Raw genomic sequence first — 16,896 nt, forward strand, 5'->3', positions numbered from 1 at the left:
AATAGTAAGCACGTTGTAGTCGGGCAGTGCCGACTGCAGAATACTCATTCACGGCCCAAACTCTACCAGATCCAATATAAATTTAATAGAGCAGGAGCGATTTTCTAGCTCTGAAACGGATTAACAAAAACACGGACAGTGCACAAAACCAATATGCTCATTTCACGTTCGAGAATGAGTATAAAAATATAATTACAAAACTCTTTTTATGAGAGAAAGAAAGAGAAGGAGAGATAGTGGAAAGTGCAAGAAGTTAGAGTAACTGCAACAGCTAAAATTTTAATTGAGCTTTATGAATTTTATTTTTAATTTGTTTTTAAATTATTTCAGGCATTGTTGGGCTTATGAGGGCTTTTTTTACACAAAAATGCAATGGAAACGCAAAATAAAATTTTGAATTTTTTATTTTTTTTTTCTTTGCCTTAAAAAATGTTTAAAAATGAGAGAGTAAGAGAGAGATAGAAAATGAAGGAAAATCGTGGAGGTTTTTGGTTCGTTGTGGGGACACGTGTGTGTAACCATAAGACATTTATATACTTTATATATATATATATTAATTATATAATGTACTGTTTTTGTTAATGTTGTTCTTTTTTTCATAAATCTGGCACAGTTGTCTGTTTATTGTTTTGTTTGTTTGTTTTGGTATAATTATAAGAAAATGCAAAACAGATTATTGTAAAATGACGAAAACTGTTTAAAAAGGGTAAAACTTGCTTCATTTCCATTTGCAATTTTAATTGATTTTTGTTTAACTGTTTTTTTTTTTTAAATAAGTTTTTAATTCATTAATTATTAATTAATCAAGCGATGCCAACTAAATATATATGTAAATATATATCAATATATTTAAGTGTTGTTATATGTTGTTGTTTTGCTGTTGCTGTTGTTGTTGCTATTGTTGATTTGTTTAGCTAATCAAGTAACTGTATCGCTTAGGCTTACAACCTATACAAACTTAAATATGTTTTACCCATATATATGTATATAAATATATAATGCATAAATCAAAAAGAAATGAATTACTTTTGGTTACTGAATTATATATAATATACATACATATATATATTTATTTGTATTTGTATTATCTTCAAGATAATGTTTAACAATAACAAAAATTAAATATCACCCGTTAATTTGTTTAACTGCTAATTTGCATAATATAATTCATAATTTGTTGCTATAATTTACATTAGAAAATAAATCAAAAATTAAAGCACTTACCTGCTACAAAAATTAAGCAAATTTTTATTAATTAACTAATTGAAGTATTTTTCAAATTTGTTTGTATTTAGGGCGGCTACAACATAACTGTTCTGTAGAGTGAGGGTGCTTGGGTAAGGGTTGGGGGGTGAGGGGCGTTGTCATGTCATTTAGTCGCTGTCCGTAGAGCACATTGACATTAATTTGCATTGTCGTTTAATTAGTTATTCCGTTTAGCTTAGTTTAGTTTGCCTTTGCCATATTTGTGAGCTTAATTAACATTTGATTTCATTTCATTTGATTTGATGTTTTTTGCTTTGTTGATTTTAGAGCTTTTCGATTATTATTTGATTTTGATTATTTATTAAGTGGTATACGGTTTTGCCTCTTTGACAATTTTGTATTGATTTTAGCGATAAATTTATATTTTTCAAGAGATTATTTTGGCATTTATTACTATTTTGTTTTGAATTTTCGCTCGTGATATTTAAATTGTATTTTAGTTATTTATTTAGCCATGTATTTATGTATGTTTATTTATGTCTTGTATATAGTTAGTAGTATATGTATGTTGTCTTATAAATTGTATTTCGTATATATTTTGATTTTTAGGTTTTTTGATTTTACTGCTGTGAAGCCCAGTGTAAACTGTAAACATTTGTAGATACTAAGGAATTTATTTCTATTCATTCGTTATTTATTTACTTTTGTTGACTATTTTTGAGTATAGCTTGAACAACCTGACATTTGATCTTTAAGTCCGTTTTGGGTCTCTCTATGTATATAGTACTATATATGCATATATCTATTTTTTGTTTTGTTTGCCTGCAGTTATTAGACACCCAAACCTAAGCTAAATATTTATTTAATGTATGTTATGTTTTGTTTATTTATGCGAGCGAGGCAAGAGTTGAATATTTTGAGAGTTTGGGAATTTATTTGGTATATGGACTGTTTGGAAGATCTTTTGGGTCATATGATCAGTTGCCCGCCCGCCTGTCTGCCTGCCCGCCTGCCAGCCCTGATTGCTAGTGTATATTTATATCTATAGCCTCATTTAGGTCTAGATATAATTGCATTTGCATTTTTAAATTGTTTTTGATTTTGGTTTTTATTTTAATACATAAACATTGAGGTACGACTTACGATTATCATTCTTCAATACGATTTATTTGCATTTGCATTAATTGTTTACCTGTTAAATTTGCCTATGAAAAAATGTAAGTGATTTGCATTTGCAATTTATTGTAATGAAATGTTTCATGCAAAATTATTTGTCACAACACCCACACATATATATATATTTTTTGACAATTCGGTTTTGATTTCTTTTTCGTTTGTTCTAACTAGCTACGGTAAATATTGATTTATATTTGCATATTTATTGTTTGCTTTAAGTAGTATCCATGTATAATGTTAACCTATAGAATGTTGCCAACCCGCATTTTTCACTTAGTCTTTAGCTAAAATACGCACAAATATTTTTGTGCCTGTCTGTCTGTGTGACTGCCTACTCCTGCTAATCCTGCGCCTAATCCACCTACGTCTCCTTGCCTTGCAATCATTTCTCCGTGGTAATTAAAAAGTTTTCCTTACGTTCCCGGAAATGCCAGTGACACAGTTTGCCCAGCTAATAGTTGAAATGACTGACATTACCTACAACTTTTATCCTATATGTAAGTATATATGTGTAATGTATGTGTCTGTGTGTGTGTGTGTGTGCGTGTTTGTTAGTAAGTTGCGCTTGCATGTCTCTTAGTTTACTTGAGTGCGAGTATGAATTTCAACTTTATAGTTTTTAGTCGTAATTACGCCACTTGAGCATTGTGTGCAACGCGGCGTATGCGCCATGTGCGTATACGTAATGCAGCAGCAGCACATCCGCTTCTTCTCGAACTTTTTCTATTTCTTCTTCTATTTTTTTCTTTTTAATATAAATCATAACCTTACAAATTACACAGAACATTTGCATATTCTCTCATTCTCTCTGTGTAAATGGGAAATAATTAACCTGATGTGCCACACACACACATACACCCATATATATGTATGTCTGTCTGTGTTTAAGTTGTGCTGTAAACTTGTAGTTGTAGTTGTTGTTTTTTTTTGGTTTTCCTAAGCGCTAAACCAATAGCTTTTGCTGACTTAAACCTAACACTTAAACATGACTCTTAACTGTGCTGTTGTGTGTGTGCGAGTGTGTGTGTGTGTTTATTTTTCAATCCCTTGTGTTCAAGTTTTGATTATTATTTTCTCCATATTTGTATATTTATATATAGTATATATATAGTTTGCATTGCAGCTTACGTATATGTTAGTATTTTTTGTTGTAGAGCTGAGCGGTTTTTTGTTTGTTTTTGTTTATTGTTTATTTAGTTTTGGTTGTATAATTTTTGAGGCATTCTGGGTTGCTGTTGTTGTTGTTGTTGTTGCTGTTATTTATGTTATCTTTGGTTGCGCTTTTGTAATGAGTTTTGTTTTAACTACTCGTAAATTTAAGCTTGAGTTCAACGGTCTCATAAAATCCCTGTTTATGTATCTCATCCTCACTCGATTTGTATCCCGTCGCCTGCCCTTAGACATGGATCTCGAAGTAGTCGTGGCAGTCGACACAGCCGCCCGCCGGGTCACCGCCCATGTCCGGCATGTAGCCAATGCCACCGCTGGCCGTCGGCTGTGTGCTAACCACCATGCCGGGCATTCCTGGCATTCCGGGCATGCCGCTCAGTCCGCGTGGCGTCTTCTTCCGCGTGCGACTCTGCCGCACGCGGGACTTATGCTAGGAGGGTCGCTTCTGGTACAGACAGTCAATGCATGTGGTGTACTCGGGCGCCGAGGAGCTGAGCTGGTAGACCGACTGCTGGGCGGGATCATGCTGACAGCCGGCCATGGGCATGGGCATCGGCGGCGGCTGGCCATAGCCGGCCATCTCCATTTCCTGCATGTAGTTAACCATGGGCATGTACTGCTGTGGCGGCTGCCTGGGCAGCGCGTCGTAAATGGGTTGCGAGAAGGTGTTCTCGGCGGACTGGGAGCGCAGTGGCCCGGAGCTGTAGACGACATAGTTGCGTTCGGGCGAGACGCCGTAGGCGCGATACGAGCTGCTTGTGGTGGTGCTGTCACGCGAGGTGGAGCGCTCCAGCGACTTGCTCAGCCGGCTGCGCCCGTTGCCCGAGCCGTAGCGGCTGCTAGTGGGCGCGGCGGCCACATAATGATCGCTGCACGTCTGATTGTCATAGACCGGATAGTACTGATATGTCTCCTGGGCGTGCGGCTTGGTGCCCGTCTCGAAGCTGCCGTGGGCAGACATGCTGCGCTTGCGTGAGCCACCGCCGCCGTAGGGCACATCCAGATTGTGGTCGGAGCCGCCGTGGCTATCGAAGCTGCTGCGCGGCGAATGGCGCTGGCAGATGCTGGCCCGATCGGGCGACAGGTGGTCTACGCTGCCACGCGGCGAGATGCGGGGCGACAACGATGCCGTCCCCGGCTCCGAGCTGCAGACGTGCGAGGGACCGCTCTTCTTCAGGCAGCTGCGATCGGGACTCTTCGACTTGGCCGGGCTGGCTGGCGGCTTCAGGATGCCCCCGCCGGGACTTGTGTGCTTCAGGATGCCGCCGCCCTCGGAGCTGCGCCGTGGACTGGGCGTGCGTCGTCCGCCGGAGAGGCGATCTTGCGAATTCTCGCGACTGGAGCAGATGCTCAGCCGTTTGCCCTGCTCGCTGACGCTAGTCCGCGGCGATTTGATCTTTATGATGCGCACCGGGGAGCTGCCCTGCGACTTGCTCCGATCTGGTGAGATGTATATGCTCTGACGCTTGCCGCTCTTCGGCTTGCTGCCCGTCGCAGCGCTCGCTCTCTCTGGCGACTTGGCCTTGAAAATTTTATCCACCTTCTTGTCGATGACGACGATGTGCGAGGCCAGCGAGCTGGTCGGCTCGTCCTCGGTATCATCGCCGGAGCGCTCCGAGGGCCCAGTTGTATTGCCGCCAGTGCTGTCCGATTCGGTGGCTGGCCGCGAGGGCGACTCAATGTCCACGGTCACGATCTGCTGAGTGTTCTCCACAATGGTCTGGGGCTCGGGCGAGAGACTGGAGTCGTTCTGCTGCTGATCGGCTGCCTCGTCGCCGGCGTCGGTCGGCTCGAAGGCCTTCTCGCGCAGATTGGCCATGTAGGTGGCAATGTCGCATATGCCCGCCGCCAAATCCTCCTGCTCCAGCTCACACAGATGCTTGTCCATGAATCGAGTGGTGGCATCCGTTTCGCTCGCATGGCCGCTGGCACCTGAGCCATTGCTGGCATCGCGTTCGCGTCGCTTGTGTTGCGCCTCGCCGCCGCGCGGATGCTGATGCACTACGGCCACCTGCTGGGAGGCGGCCAGGCGCTCCGCTTCGCTCTCGAAGATCTCAATGACCTCGATCTCCTGCTTGGGCGACTGGCGAGGCGACTGGCGCGGCGACAAATGTCTTGGGGTCTGGCTCTGGCTCTGGCTCTGGCTCTGTGCTTGGGTCTGGGTCGTGTGGGGGGTCAGAGTGGGAGTCGGTGTCGTGGTCGGTGTCGAGGTGGTCGGGGTCTGATTTGGTTCAGTGTCGCTACAGATTGTTGTTGTTGTTGTTGTTGTTGCTGCGAACAAGCTACCACTACTGCCTAGACTTAGATTAAACGTGGCTGCCACGTGCACCGCATGCGCCTCGGACTCCGACTCGTGCTCGGACTCGCTGGCAACTACATCTAGGCTGCTCTTACCTAGATCCTTCATTAGCACCGGCTGATAGCTGGCCGGCGGATGCGATGATTGTATCAGGCGCGCCTGGCTGCCAGTGCTGCCCACCGAGAGCGTCGATGTGGTGCTGCACGATGTGATAATAAGTAGGAAGAGACGGAGAGAGAGAGAGAGAGAGAGAGAGAGAAATAGCAATAAATCAAGCGATAAAGGAGATTTACGAGGAGTTCAAGTGAAACAACTACCAGACCCTTGGCCAGATACTCTCAGGATAATTAATGAAAGCTCATTCAATTCGATTCGCATTCGCTTTCGCTTTCGCATTCGCATTCGCATTCAATTACTTTCGCTTCTATCATCTGGCAGTTATTTCGGCATGGCAATTACTACAGAGCGAAGGCCATTTGCCTACTGAGATTTGGAGCTCACCTGAGCGTCAGGTGATTGGGCGTGCGGCCCAGCGTAGCCTTGGGCCTGATTGTGCCCTGCTGTGAGTCCTCCTCGCCCTCCGACTTGGTGCCCGGATCGATGCGCTCAATGTCGCTGCTGTGATGATGTAAATGCGGCTGCCTGATGGGTGGCGGCGGTGGCTCGCGCGGATGTGGATGTGGATGCGGCGCCATTGACTGTTGCTGCTGCTGCTGCAGCTGCTGCTGCTGCTGCTGTGGCTGCTGCGAATCTGTGGGCGAGCAAATGATTTCTTTATGTGGGTGTGTGCGTGATGCGATGATGCGATGATATACGATATGTACTCCGATTATTAGCCAGCCTGCTGTGGATGACGAGCTGCTCCACTTACCTGTCACATCGCCCAGCGTCTTGCTGCGACTGCGAAAGCCGCCCGGCTGTGGCAGCGGCTGTTGCTGTAGCTGCTGCAGCTGCTGCTGCTGCTGTTGCTGTTGCTGCTGCTGCTGGGATTGGGGTACATAGTGCACCATGCCGCCCACGCTCGGCGGTAGATCGTCGCCCTCCTGGCTGCCCGACAGATTGTCGTAGTCAATATTGCCCGCCGAGTGGCGCTGCGAGCCGGACTTCTTCTTCGGCTTGCCCAGCGTATGCGAGCCATGAACGATGGTGATCTGTGGAGTGCATTAGAGGATTAGCACCTGGTCAGGGGCGCTGCCTGAGCAGCTGTGCTCCAACTTACCTGCTGCTTGGGTCGCTCCAGCGTCTGCGAGTTGCCCGCATAGCCGCCCATTTGGGAGGACATGCCCGAGACGGAGCCGGAGCTGCCGCCAAAGTTCTTCATGGGAATTGACATGTTGCGCACGCTCTCGCGGATTATCTGCCTGATGGTCTTGAGGAATGCATTGCGAAAATCGGCGGTGCTATTGGACAGCACGTAGACCTTCTCCGAGCGGCGCTGCAGCTGCGAGCGCAGGTGTATTAGCTCCCAGAGGAAGTGCGAGTCCATGTCCTTGGCCGAGCTGGCGCGCACCTGCACCTCGGTGACGGGTATTAGCACCTGATACCGTATGATTTCCACCTCATTTGGTGCATTCTTGCTCGAGACGCCCTGTGCGAAATGTCATTTAGTATCCCATTTAAATCGAGTCCTTGGGCCGGGCCATTTACTCACCATTAGCTTCTTCTTCTGGCGCAAGCGCTCCTTGCAGAGGAACACAACCGCCGACTTGAATACAAAGCACATGGCATGCAGCTCGAGGCCCTTCTTGATCTTGCCCAGAAAGTCGGAAATGTTTAGCCACTCGACGCCGCCGTAGTAGAGCAAATCGCCTGGGAATGCACAGCATTGCGGGGAAGGAGCATTGGCATTGGCATTTGAGGCTGATGTAGCTATTGAATGCGTTTGGCGTAACCCACCTGGACTCAAATCGATGGGCTGCTTGCACGACTTCTGATGCTGCCGGAACAGATGATCGAAAATGGCGCCATATTCCTCATGAATGCGCTGCATCTCATTGATGTGCTCCGCTACCTTCTCCATGCCCTTGAGTGCCTCTGTGGAGATGCGAAGCCGCATTAGTATTGAAAGGGCTCAAGAGTCATCATCCCCCATCCCCCATCCCAACTTACCACACAGGTGGACGTGCTCGTCGGCCCGCGTATCTGTCAGATTGCGCATCTGCTGCAGCAGCAGCGGATACTTGAGGATGCGTTGGATGGGCTTGATCAGATACGATTCCAGAGTGCTGCTGTGCTGCTGCTTGGGATTGCGTGCGGCAAGGAACTCCTGCAGCGCATGGTTGCCCTCATCTGCGGCAAATGAGACAATTTCGAATGGTGCTTAACGATTGCAAAAATTGTGATAAATTTGGCAAATGATTTGATTTCAATGCACACTTCAATTTCCATTAATTGCGACACAAAGGCACAGCGAGAGAGAGAGAGAGAGAGCGAGAGAAAGAGAGAGGGCAATAGGCTTCACGTGCGCAACGTTGACAAGAAAATGTCATTAACTTGTTCTTATAGCCAGCTGAGAAGCTTTTGATAAAGGCACAGTCAAAGCCTGTCTGTTGCACGGATTTGCGTCTAATGGTTGACATTCCCGCCTCCCACTCCCGCTCTCCCACTCACTCCCGATCCCTGCTCCTGCTGGCTGCCAGCTGCTTGCTGCTTTTGCCTGCTGCTTGTAACGAAGGCACTTAAGTGCACTTCTTGCTATAATTAATTATCCTTTCAACTTTTTGCATAAAATTGCATGCAACAGCCAAGCGCAGCAGCAGCAGCGGCAGCAACAGCAGCAGCAGCGGCAGCAGCTCGAGTGTCTGTCATACCTAAAGCTCAAACTTAAGTTGACAAACTGTGCTCCAGCTTTTGCTAGTCCTGCTCCTGCTCCTGATTCTGCTCCTGCTTCTGTTCCTGGCAGCTGCTTAGACAGCCATTGATTGCAAATATTGCAAATTTTTACCTTTACGATGTTACTGCTGCTGTTTTTCTTTTTTTGCTGTTGTCGTCGTTAATAAGTTACCTTTTTTTTACTTTTATGTAATTTTAATGCATTTACGGCGCTTACAGATCCCTCTCTTTGCCACTCAGTGACTTTGCTCAAGGTATTATAGAAACATTATTAACTTGTTAAGCATTAAGGAAATCTGCTGTTAGGCTATTAGGATTTAAGTGAACTTTAGTGCTTCGATTTGCACTGAGCTGAATTAATGGATTATAGTTGAGTTAGTAGAGACTTTGCTTATAAAGAAATCGTTAAACACTTGCAGCTGGCATTCTGTATGTCAAGGAATGAGTTCATCAAATACTATCTGCTATAGAACAATTTTAATATTATATGTATCGAATCATTTAGTATTTTTCTTAAGCTGCATTTACTTTTATCACTAGAGAAATCTCTTCTAAGTGACATGTCTTCCCTTCCAAATCCAACTCCTTTCCCCTGCTCTTATCACATATGTGGTAAGAGCATTTTTAATTCGTCATAGTCATAACCAACGGCTGCTGCTGCTGCTGCTGCTGCTGCTGCTGCTGCTGCTCCTGCTGCTTGTTTGCTCTCTTGCCGTCTGCTTCCCATTTGTGGCACTTGTGTTTGCTCGAGTGTTTTTAAGCTGCCACTAAGTCTAATTTAATTATGACATGTTGTCGCCTAAGCCAGACTCTCGCCAGGGAAGTCTGGTGTCCCGCTAGTCTCTGCAGTTCTCTCAGCAGCTGTTCCGCCCGTTTCGGCTGGCTCCGGCTGGCTTTTATGCGCCTCGTTGTTTGCGGGTTGGCTGCCACAGCCAGTGGCAACAGCGCGGCATAGTTTTTGGCAGCCCCCGCATTTGCCCACTTGCCCATTTGCCTGCGTGTCATAATTCTACAAGTTTAATTAACAAAAGATACTTGACAGTTGCTGCTGCTGCCGCTGCTGCTGCTGCTGCTGCTGCTGCCTTGGCATGAATATGAACATGCCACGCCTTGCCGCCTTGCACGGAAATTTGCTGCTTCGCCACGTCTACGCATTTGCGGTTGTAATTATTCATTTAACTTGCAAATCATTTAAAGGCTCAGCCTGTGGCAGGGGTGCAGCAGCAGCAGCAGCTGCGCCAGCCACTGTCAACAATTGAAGCGCATAGTTTGCCAATTGTTCGCAACTTGTCGCTTGTTTTACTTTTCACAACTTTTCCCCAGCAGCAGCACCCTTGGCCCGCCCCGCAGGCCCCTCCCCCACGGCAGTTCAGTAAACTTCAAACTCAAATAGACTTTGACGCTTTACGCTGATTGCAATAGTTGAGAGCAGCAGCCACACACACGCACTCCCACACACACACACATGGCTCATAATATATGGATTTATGCATATATGGTAAATACTTTTCTATCTGAATTGTCATGCGACACGTCTACAGAATTCTCCAGCCCTGCGCTCGTTCGTTCGCTTTGCATTACAGTTATACACATGTAAATGACTGCATGAAAACAAGCTAAAAGAAGTCTGTGGTTTTTTTCAGCCAGGCGCACGAGGCGTGTGAGTGATTTGGTTATGCATATGTCTGGTCATATATTTGTTGATTTCCATTACAGAATCAATACGGAAAAATCTCCACATTTTTGTCAATGGAAAATATATATATTTTTTAATAAACTTATACGTTAATTGAGTTATTCAACTGGACAGATATGTATTTAGTATTTATTTAAATTGGCTTACTCGGATTCTCTTAAAGCCAGATTGCTTTCAATCTAATGGAATTCTATGTAAATAGTTTCAATGTACTTACTTGGATGTAGAACCTTTTGGGCCTTGCTGTGGCTGGCGCAGAACGAGGAGTACAGCTTGAAGTGATTGACATAATAGAGAAAAGCCGAGCCAATCGCAAATAAGACGTTCTGTATGAGCGAGAGAGACAGAGAGAGAGAGAGAGTGGGCGAGAGAATGAGAACAAAAAGAGATTAAACATGAAAACAAATACACATACATAAGATAAGTCAAAGGGAATTGGAATTAGTTAGGCGAGTCACGCACACACATTGACGGATAAACTTACCCTGAACTGGCCGCAATGCTCGAATTTATTGAATTCCGGCTCAAGTTCGAGCGCCTCTTCGAGATTCTGGAGAAACTGACGCTGGAATGTAACAATCTCGTGTATGTTGCCGAAGAGCGCATTAATTTCCGCATTCGATAGAAACGTTTCGCGTTTCATGGGCTCCAGATAATGCTCCAGCAGATTGTTCAAGTGCTGCATGCAAAGAAGAAGAAAAACAAAGATTATAAAATAATTCAAATGTTTTTACACCCATCTGGTTGTTGCTGTTGTTGTTGTTGTTGTTGTTCAATAAATTCAAATTTGTTGACACATAAAAAATGAAAAATGAGTAAAGCAGCAAAAGCAACAACCAAAAGGAACAAAATAATATAAAACGAAATGAAAGAAAGATGCATAAATTAAATTAAAAAATCAGCAGCCCAAGAACGACGACAACTGCCCGCAACAGCGCCCCCACCCCCAAAAACTCCCAGCTGAGCTGAGCTCTGCTGCGCTGGGCTGGGGCTGGGACTGGGACTGGGTCTGAGTCTGGTGACCAGTTCTCTCGCCCGAACAACTTTTTAGTTTTACCCGCAACAACAACGTAGATAGACTCAAAAAAAAAGTAAATAAAAATATGGGCAAAAACTGTAGCATAGCCGCAGGCGCGCGCTTTCATTTGGAACAATACTTCCGGCCAGCGGATAGCTGGGAATGGGGACTGCAAATATGGCCAGGGGGCAGCGAGGGGGGCGCGCGAACGTCGTCGGGCTACTGCCAGAGAGATAAGACTCGCCGCAGCGGCGCGGCGCTTTACATAATTTCTAAATTATAATAATTATTTGTATGCTTCCTGGCGAACTCGAGAGGGCGTGGCTTCAAGCCAGAGCAGCCCACACAGCCGCATGGCTAAAGGATTAAAATTTGCATTTTTAATTGCGAGCCAACACTAATGAATGGAATGTGTAATATTTTTTGGCCGACAAGCCCTAGTCGAAGCCAGAGCCGAAGCCGAAGCCAAGAAATAATAGTTCTGGAAGGTGTTCAAATACCCTGCTGGCCAAGCCAGCTGCAGCCAGGCTTATGACGAGGCATTGCAGACGGCTGTGCAAGGATTTATATATGTATGTATATCTACTTAATCTTTTTCGTTTCATTTTGAATATGATATAAAAAACAACAAGAAAGGAATAGACGCTACAGGCGCATATAAAAAAACTGAGCTGAGGAGAAAACTAATTTGATAGGATAATATAATCGTAGAGTGAACTTACCTTGACGTAGGTGCGCTCCGTGTCCACCAGCTCCATGATGACTTTGCGCAGCTTCTCGGCATCGGTCAGCTGGCGCGATAGCGTTAAAGCTGTGGTCGAGACCGACGATGTGACTGAACCCGTGGGGCTCGATTTGCGCGTTTCCTGAGGTGAACGACAAAATCCGGTAACCTTAACAGGTCAGGGTTCGGTTGGGTTGGTTGGTTGGTTGGTTGGTTGGTTGATTGTTGATTGTGTTATGTTGTTGTGTTTGTTGTTGTTGTTGTTGTTGTTATTGTTGTTGTTGCATGATGAGGATCGTGAAACGAAAGAAACGAAACGAAAACGAGCGAAGCGACCACACAAAAAAGAGACACCAAAAATAAATGACAATAAACAAAAATGAAGTTAGCATGACAGAGATAGATAGACAGCGATAGTTAGAACAGGACGGATACGGGGGTGGGCTGGGCTGGGCTGGGCTGGGTCGTTTCAGGGCGTTGGGTTTGCTTGGACTGGGTCAAACTGTTGGCATGGGTCGTTCAGCTGAGTGCTGGCTGGCTGGCTGGCATTATTGTAGAACTCGCGGCGGCCACTTTAAACAGACAGACATAAACGTAGCCCCAGCGACGACGACGACGACGACGGCGACGACGACGGCAACGGAGGCGACGTCAGCTGCGGTTCTAAATGACTGTCACGTCCTTGTCGTAAGTCCAAGTTGGGGGCGTCGTTTGCTTGTTGTATCTGCTGTTGCTGTTGTTGTTGCTGTTGTTGTTGTTGTTGCTGTTGTGTTTTGTCCTCGGCAAAGTTGTTGCTGCTGCTGCTGCTGCTGCTGTTCGTGATGGTGTTGGTGTTGCTGTTTGTGTGCGGTTACAAGCACATTTGGCACTGACAGTTGACGCTTGACGGTTGACATAGAGTGTGTGTGCATACAACTACACCAAATAAACACACACACACACACACACACACACACACACACACACACACATACACAGTAGCACACACGTACAGTCACACACAGAGCTAACCACACAACCGCATTTTGCATAAAGTGTAGAGGTGCGCAAATCTTCAGCCTTCTTATGTCACTCGCACAGTGGTTTTAGGTCTCTCGGTTTTCGCTCAGTTTTGTTTTCTTTTTTCTGTTTTTTTTTTTTTTTTTTTGTTTGTTGTTCGTTCAAGTTTTCTTTCATTCGTTATGTTGTTTTTCTATTGGTTTAACTTTCTGTCATTATTCTTGCTGTTTTCTTCGTTAGGCAAAAGTGTTAAATGGCTCGTTGACCGGAACTTAGTTAAATTGACTTGCCACGCCCACCAAAATATTGAACGAATTTGCATTGTAAATGCCTAAACAAATATTTTTATACGCCCTGCGCTATCTGTCTCTGTCGCTCTCTCTCTTTTCCTCTATCTGTGTGTGTGTGTGTATTTGAGTGCTGTGCAATTTGCAAAAGGTCAGAGTTTAAATCAACAGAGCGGTAAACAGCAGCGCGACAGAGAGCGATAGCGATTGAGAGATGGCACATAAGCTTTACCACTGTGCTTGACAGGGCTCACAATGCGCCCTGCCCCAAGGAATGGCCAGTCATTGGCGATGACAGCGTGATTGAGTCAAAGGCTTAACTGTATACTGTTTGCGAATTTCAGCTGATAGCCGATATAGTTTGAACGCCAACGAAATTTAATATCGTTCTCATGCTGCCCACCTAGGGGGCGTAAGAGTTCAAACATGTGTGTGTGATTGCGAGATCGAGATTGCGCTCGTTTGATGTGTGTGTGTGAGTGCAACACTCACTGGCCTGCACGGCACTGCGCATGAGAGTAAGAGAGACAACACTTGTATATAGTTAGCCTGGCGCCATCTGTCCACAGAATACTGAAGCTCATGAAGAGCAGAAGCAAAAGCGTATGAAAACAACTCTTCGACGGCAGCAGCAGCAGCAGCGGCAGCGGCAGCAGCAGCGATGGCAAATACAAATAGCTCGAGGCTGCACAAGTAACTGTAAAATATGCTCAATTCTTTCGTGTACATCGATGTACATTAATATAAATGTAAATTTGCGCTTGTGTTTGTATTGTGCGCTAAATTGGCTGCTTTTTGTTTGCACTGAGCTGGCGCCATCTACCGTCGCAGTTAACCAACATTTTGTGTTAGATTTAAGTTGGAGAATATGGCAGAAAACCGCTGCAGCTTATAAATGCATCAGATGATGCCACGTTTGTTTTCGTGACTGATTGTTTTGTCACGTTTCCATCTCTGCACTCACTCACACACACACACACACACACACACACGCACATACTTGCTGTCTTGAAGACTTTGCCATGTAGTTGCAGCAACAATCTCATGAAATTTCAGTTGTCATTGTTCGTGCAACATTCAGTTGAATTGCTGTTGCTGTTGTTGTTGTTGTTGCTGTTCGCTGGCATTGTGGAAGAAGACATTTCACTTTTATGCAGTTGCACTTTGTGTATTATTGTTTCGTTCGTTTTTCTCCATGCATCTGTCTCTCTCTCTCTCTCTCTCTCTCTCTTCCTCGGCTCTGCCTTGGCGTTGTTGTGCAGCTTGTTCTTGTCTACTTTTAACTGTTTTATTGTTCTGCATTTCTTTCAGCTGCAACGTCGACGGCTGCGCCGCTGATTTGCATAAGCGGCGTCGGCAGCGGCAGTGGCAGCGGCAGCGGCGACCCAAAACCAACAAAGAGTAACACACAAAAGGGGCATGGACAGGGCTGAGAGGCGGGCTGGATGGCTGGCTGGCTGGCTGGCTGGCTGGGTTGCTAGTTGGGCTGTTGGGCTGGATGGCGGGTTTAGTGCGCCAGGTGAGCGGCTGAGGCAGCTTATGGGCCAGCTGCTGAGTGCCAACATTGTTGTTGCAGCAGCACTCATTGTTGTTGTTGCTGCTGCTGGCGTCATGCCCCAAAGATGAAAAATTTGAAAATTTCTTGAATTTCTTGGTGAGCTGCAGCAGAAGCCGCCACTGCCACCGCCGCCGCTGCTGCCGCTGCTGCTGCTGTGCGAAATGTCAACTTGAATTAAAAGGATTCTTATGTAACGCCCTGACTCTCCAGTTGCTGTCTCGCCTGGCAGTTCTGCATGCATGTGTGTGTGTGTGTGTGTGTGTGTGTGCTCGGCCTCAGTGTGTTTGTGTGTCACAGTGTTCAAGTATCATTAAATGAAGTGGGTTTCTGCCAGTTTCGAGCACACTTGGGTAAAGCATATCCAGAAACAAAGTGCATTCTGTGGCGTCTTTGCGTTTCTTTCTTGTCTCTGCTCTATCTGTCTCACTCACTGTCACTGGCTCTGCCCCCGTGTCTCTCTCTATCTCTCTCTCTCTCTCACTCTCTCTAGCCTGTCGTTCATATTTGTTGTATATATATATATATATCCTTGATATTTTTATGCCAGCACATTTCTATTTGTGACGTTTATTGTTTGGTGACTTGCAAGCAACAAGACCCAATAGGCCAAATTTGTGGCACAAACATCTTGAGCGGCAACAACTGACAGCCAAGACTACCACTACAAATTCTCAACCTCTGTCACCCCTTTGCTACTCTGCGACTCCTGCTGCTACTGCTACTCCTGCTACGGTTCGGCTGAGCATAACCCACACGAGGCACTTCTCTCTTGGCTTTAGCAAATTTCAATTTGTGCACATTTCAATCAGAAGTGCACAAACCCCAGGCTCATGCCACTGCCCGGTCGGGCTGGAGCCCCTTGCCGTCTTGCCGTCTTGCCGTCTTGCCGTGCTGCGGCTCGTGTTTGGCGCTCGTTTTAATAGTTTCCGCTTCCGCTCGGCGAGTTCAAAGCAATTGGAACTGAGTTTTCCCGCTGCCTCAGCCGGGTGTCAGCCAAGTGCCAAGTTCCGCTCCCAGCGCCAGCTTCGAATCTTGTTTTGGATGTCAGGTCTAGGGGCCAGTGGTTTATTTTATTTCATTTCAGTTTTTTTTTTTCTGGGTTCGGGACGGGTTTAACGTGTTTGCGTTTTGTTTCTTCTTGGTCATGTTTATATAATATATAAAGAGCGGTAGAGAGATGGGGGACAGAGAGGGGTAAAACGGGCTGAGTACTAGGCACTTACTTGCTCCGCAGTCTTGAGCAGATTCTCAATTTCAAAGCTGCTGGTGCGCGATGTTGGCTTGGCCACGCCCAGTCCTGAAATGATGCCGCCGCCGCCAACGCCAGCGCCAGCGCCGGCTGCCAATTGCGCCACAGTTGGCTCCACAAATGAGGGCGCCGGCGAGCTTTCCGCCTCCGGTGAGTACAAATCCTTGCCAGTGCCATCTAGAAGAGGAGTATACAGGTTCGAGCATGAGTTAAAGATAACAGTTAGTTATGTTTATTATTATTTGTTTTTGGCTGCCTCGTAATTAGTTGCCAGCTGCCTCTGGCGAACACAGACTGCGCTGGTGCTGCGCTGCTGCTGCGCTGCTGCTGCTGGCTTAAAGTTCGATTAAGCATTTTATTTATGTTGTTGCAGCTTGTTTGTTAATTTTAAATTCCATGTTTGCGCAATAAAAAGCAGCAGGAATTTAATACTTGCAGAAATGGCCAGAGCAAAACAACGCCAGCCAGCCAGGCAGCCAGGCAGTGGGGCAGGCAGGCACAAAGCTGAAAGTAATAACAACAAAAATACAGCCGGCAGTCAGGAGCAGGCCAGGAGCGGGCCAGGAGCTAGCAGGAGCAGCCACCGAGCAGCCAAAAAAACAACAGCAGCAAAAAGAATAACAACAACAGCCACAACAAGCTGTAATGATTATTGCTGCTATGTGTTTGCCACAACGTCCAA

General features: G+C 45.9%; 1 protein-coding gene across 11 annotated transcripts in view; it reads right to left on the bottom strand.

Annotated features, from left to right (window-relative positions):
* The window catches only part of LOC6582161, a 91,987-nt gene that overhangs the window by 1,531 nt on the left and 73,560 nt on the right, over nt 1-16,896 (bottom strand). For 4 of the 11 annotated variants that reach the window (XM_032731144.2, XM_032731143.2, XM_032731145.2 and 1 more), the window contains 11 exons: nt 16,189-16,391; nt 12,120-12,290; nt 10,864-11,058; nt 10,597-10,705; nt 7,961-8,140; nt 7,748-7,885; nt 7,503-7,660; nt 7,071-7,439; nt 6,723-7,002; nt 6,353-6,623; nt 5,947-6,050 (listed from right to left, as the gene is read on the bottom strand). In XM_032731144.2, the coding sequence (XP_032587035.1) occupies nt 5,947-6,050; nt 6,353-6,623; nt 6,723-7,002; nt 7,071-7,439; nt 7,503-7,660; nt 7,748-7,885; nt 7,961-8,140; nt 10,597-10,705; nt 10,864-11,058; nt 12,120-12,290; nt 16,189-16,391 (2,178 nt within the window). Of the gene's footprint in view, nt 1-1,756; nt 6,051-6,352; nt 6,624-6,722; nt 7,003-7,070; nt 7,440-7,502; nt 7,661-7,747; nt 7,886-7,960; nt 8,141-10,596; nt 10,706-10,863; nt 11,059-12,119; nt 12,291-16,188; nt 16,392-16,896 lie in introns of those variants that run through there. The other 7 variants (XM_032731140.2, XM_032731141.2, XM_032731139.2 and 4 more) reach the window with 3 other exon arrangements.

This window comes from Drosophila mojavensis, unplaced genomic scaffold, assembly GCF_018153725.1.
Source record: "Drosophila mojavensis isolate 15081-1352.22 unplaced genomic scaffold, ASM1815372v1 contig_74, whole genome shotgun sequence".
Classification (NCBI taxonomy): Eukaryota; Metazoa; Arthropoda; class Insecta; order Diptera; family Drosophilidae; genus Drosophila; species Drosophila mojavensis.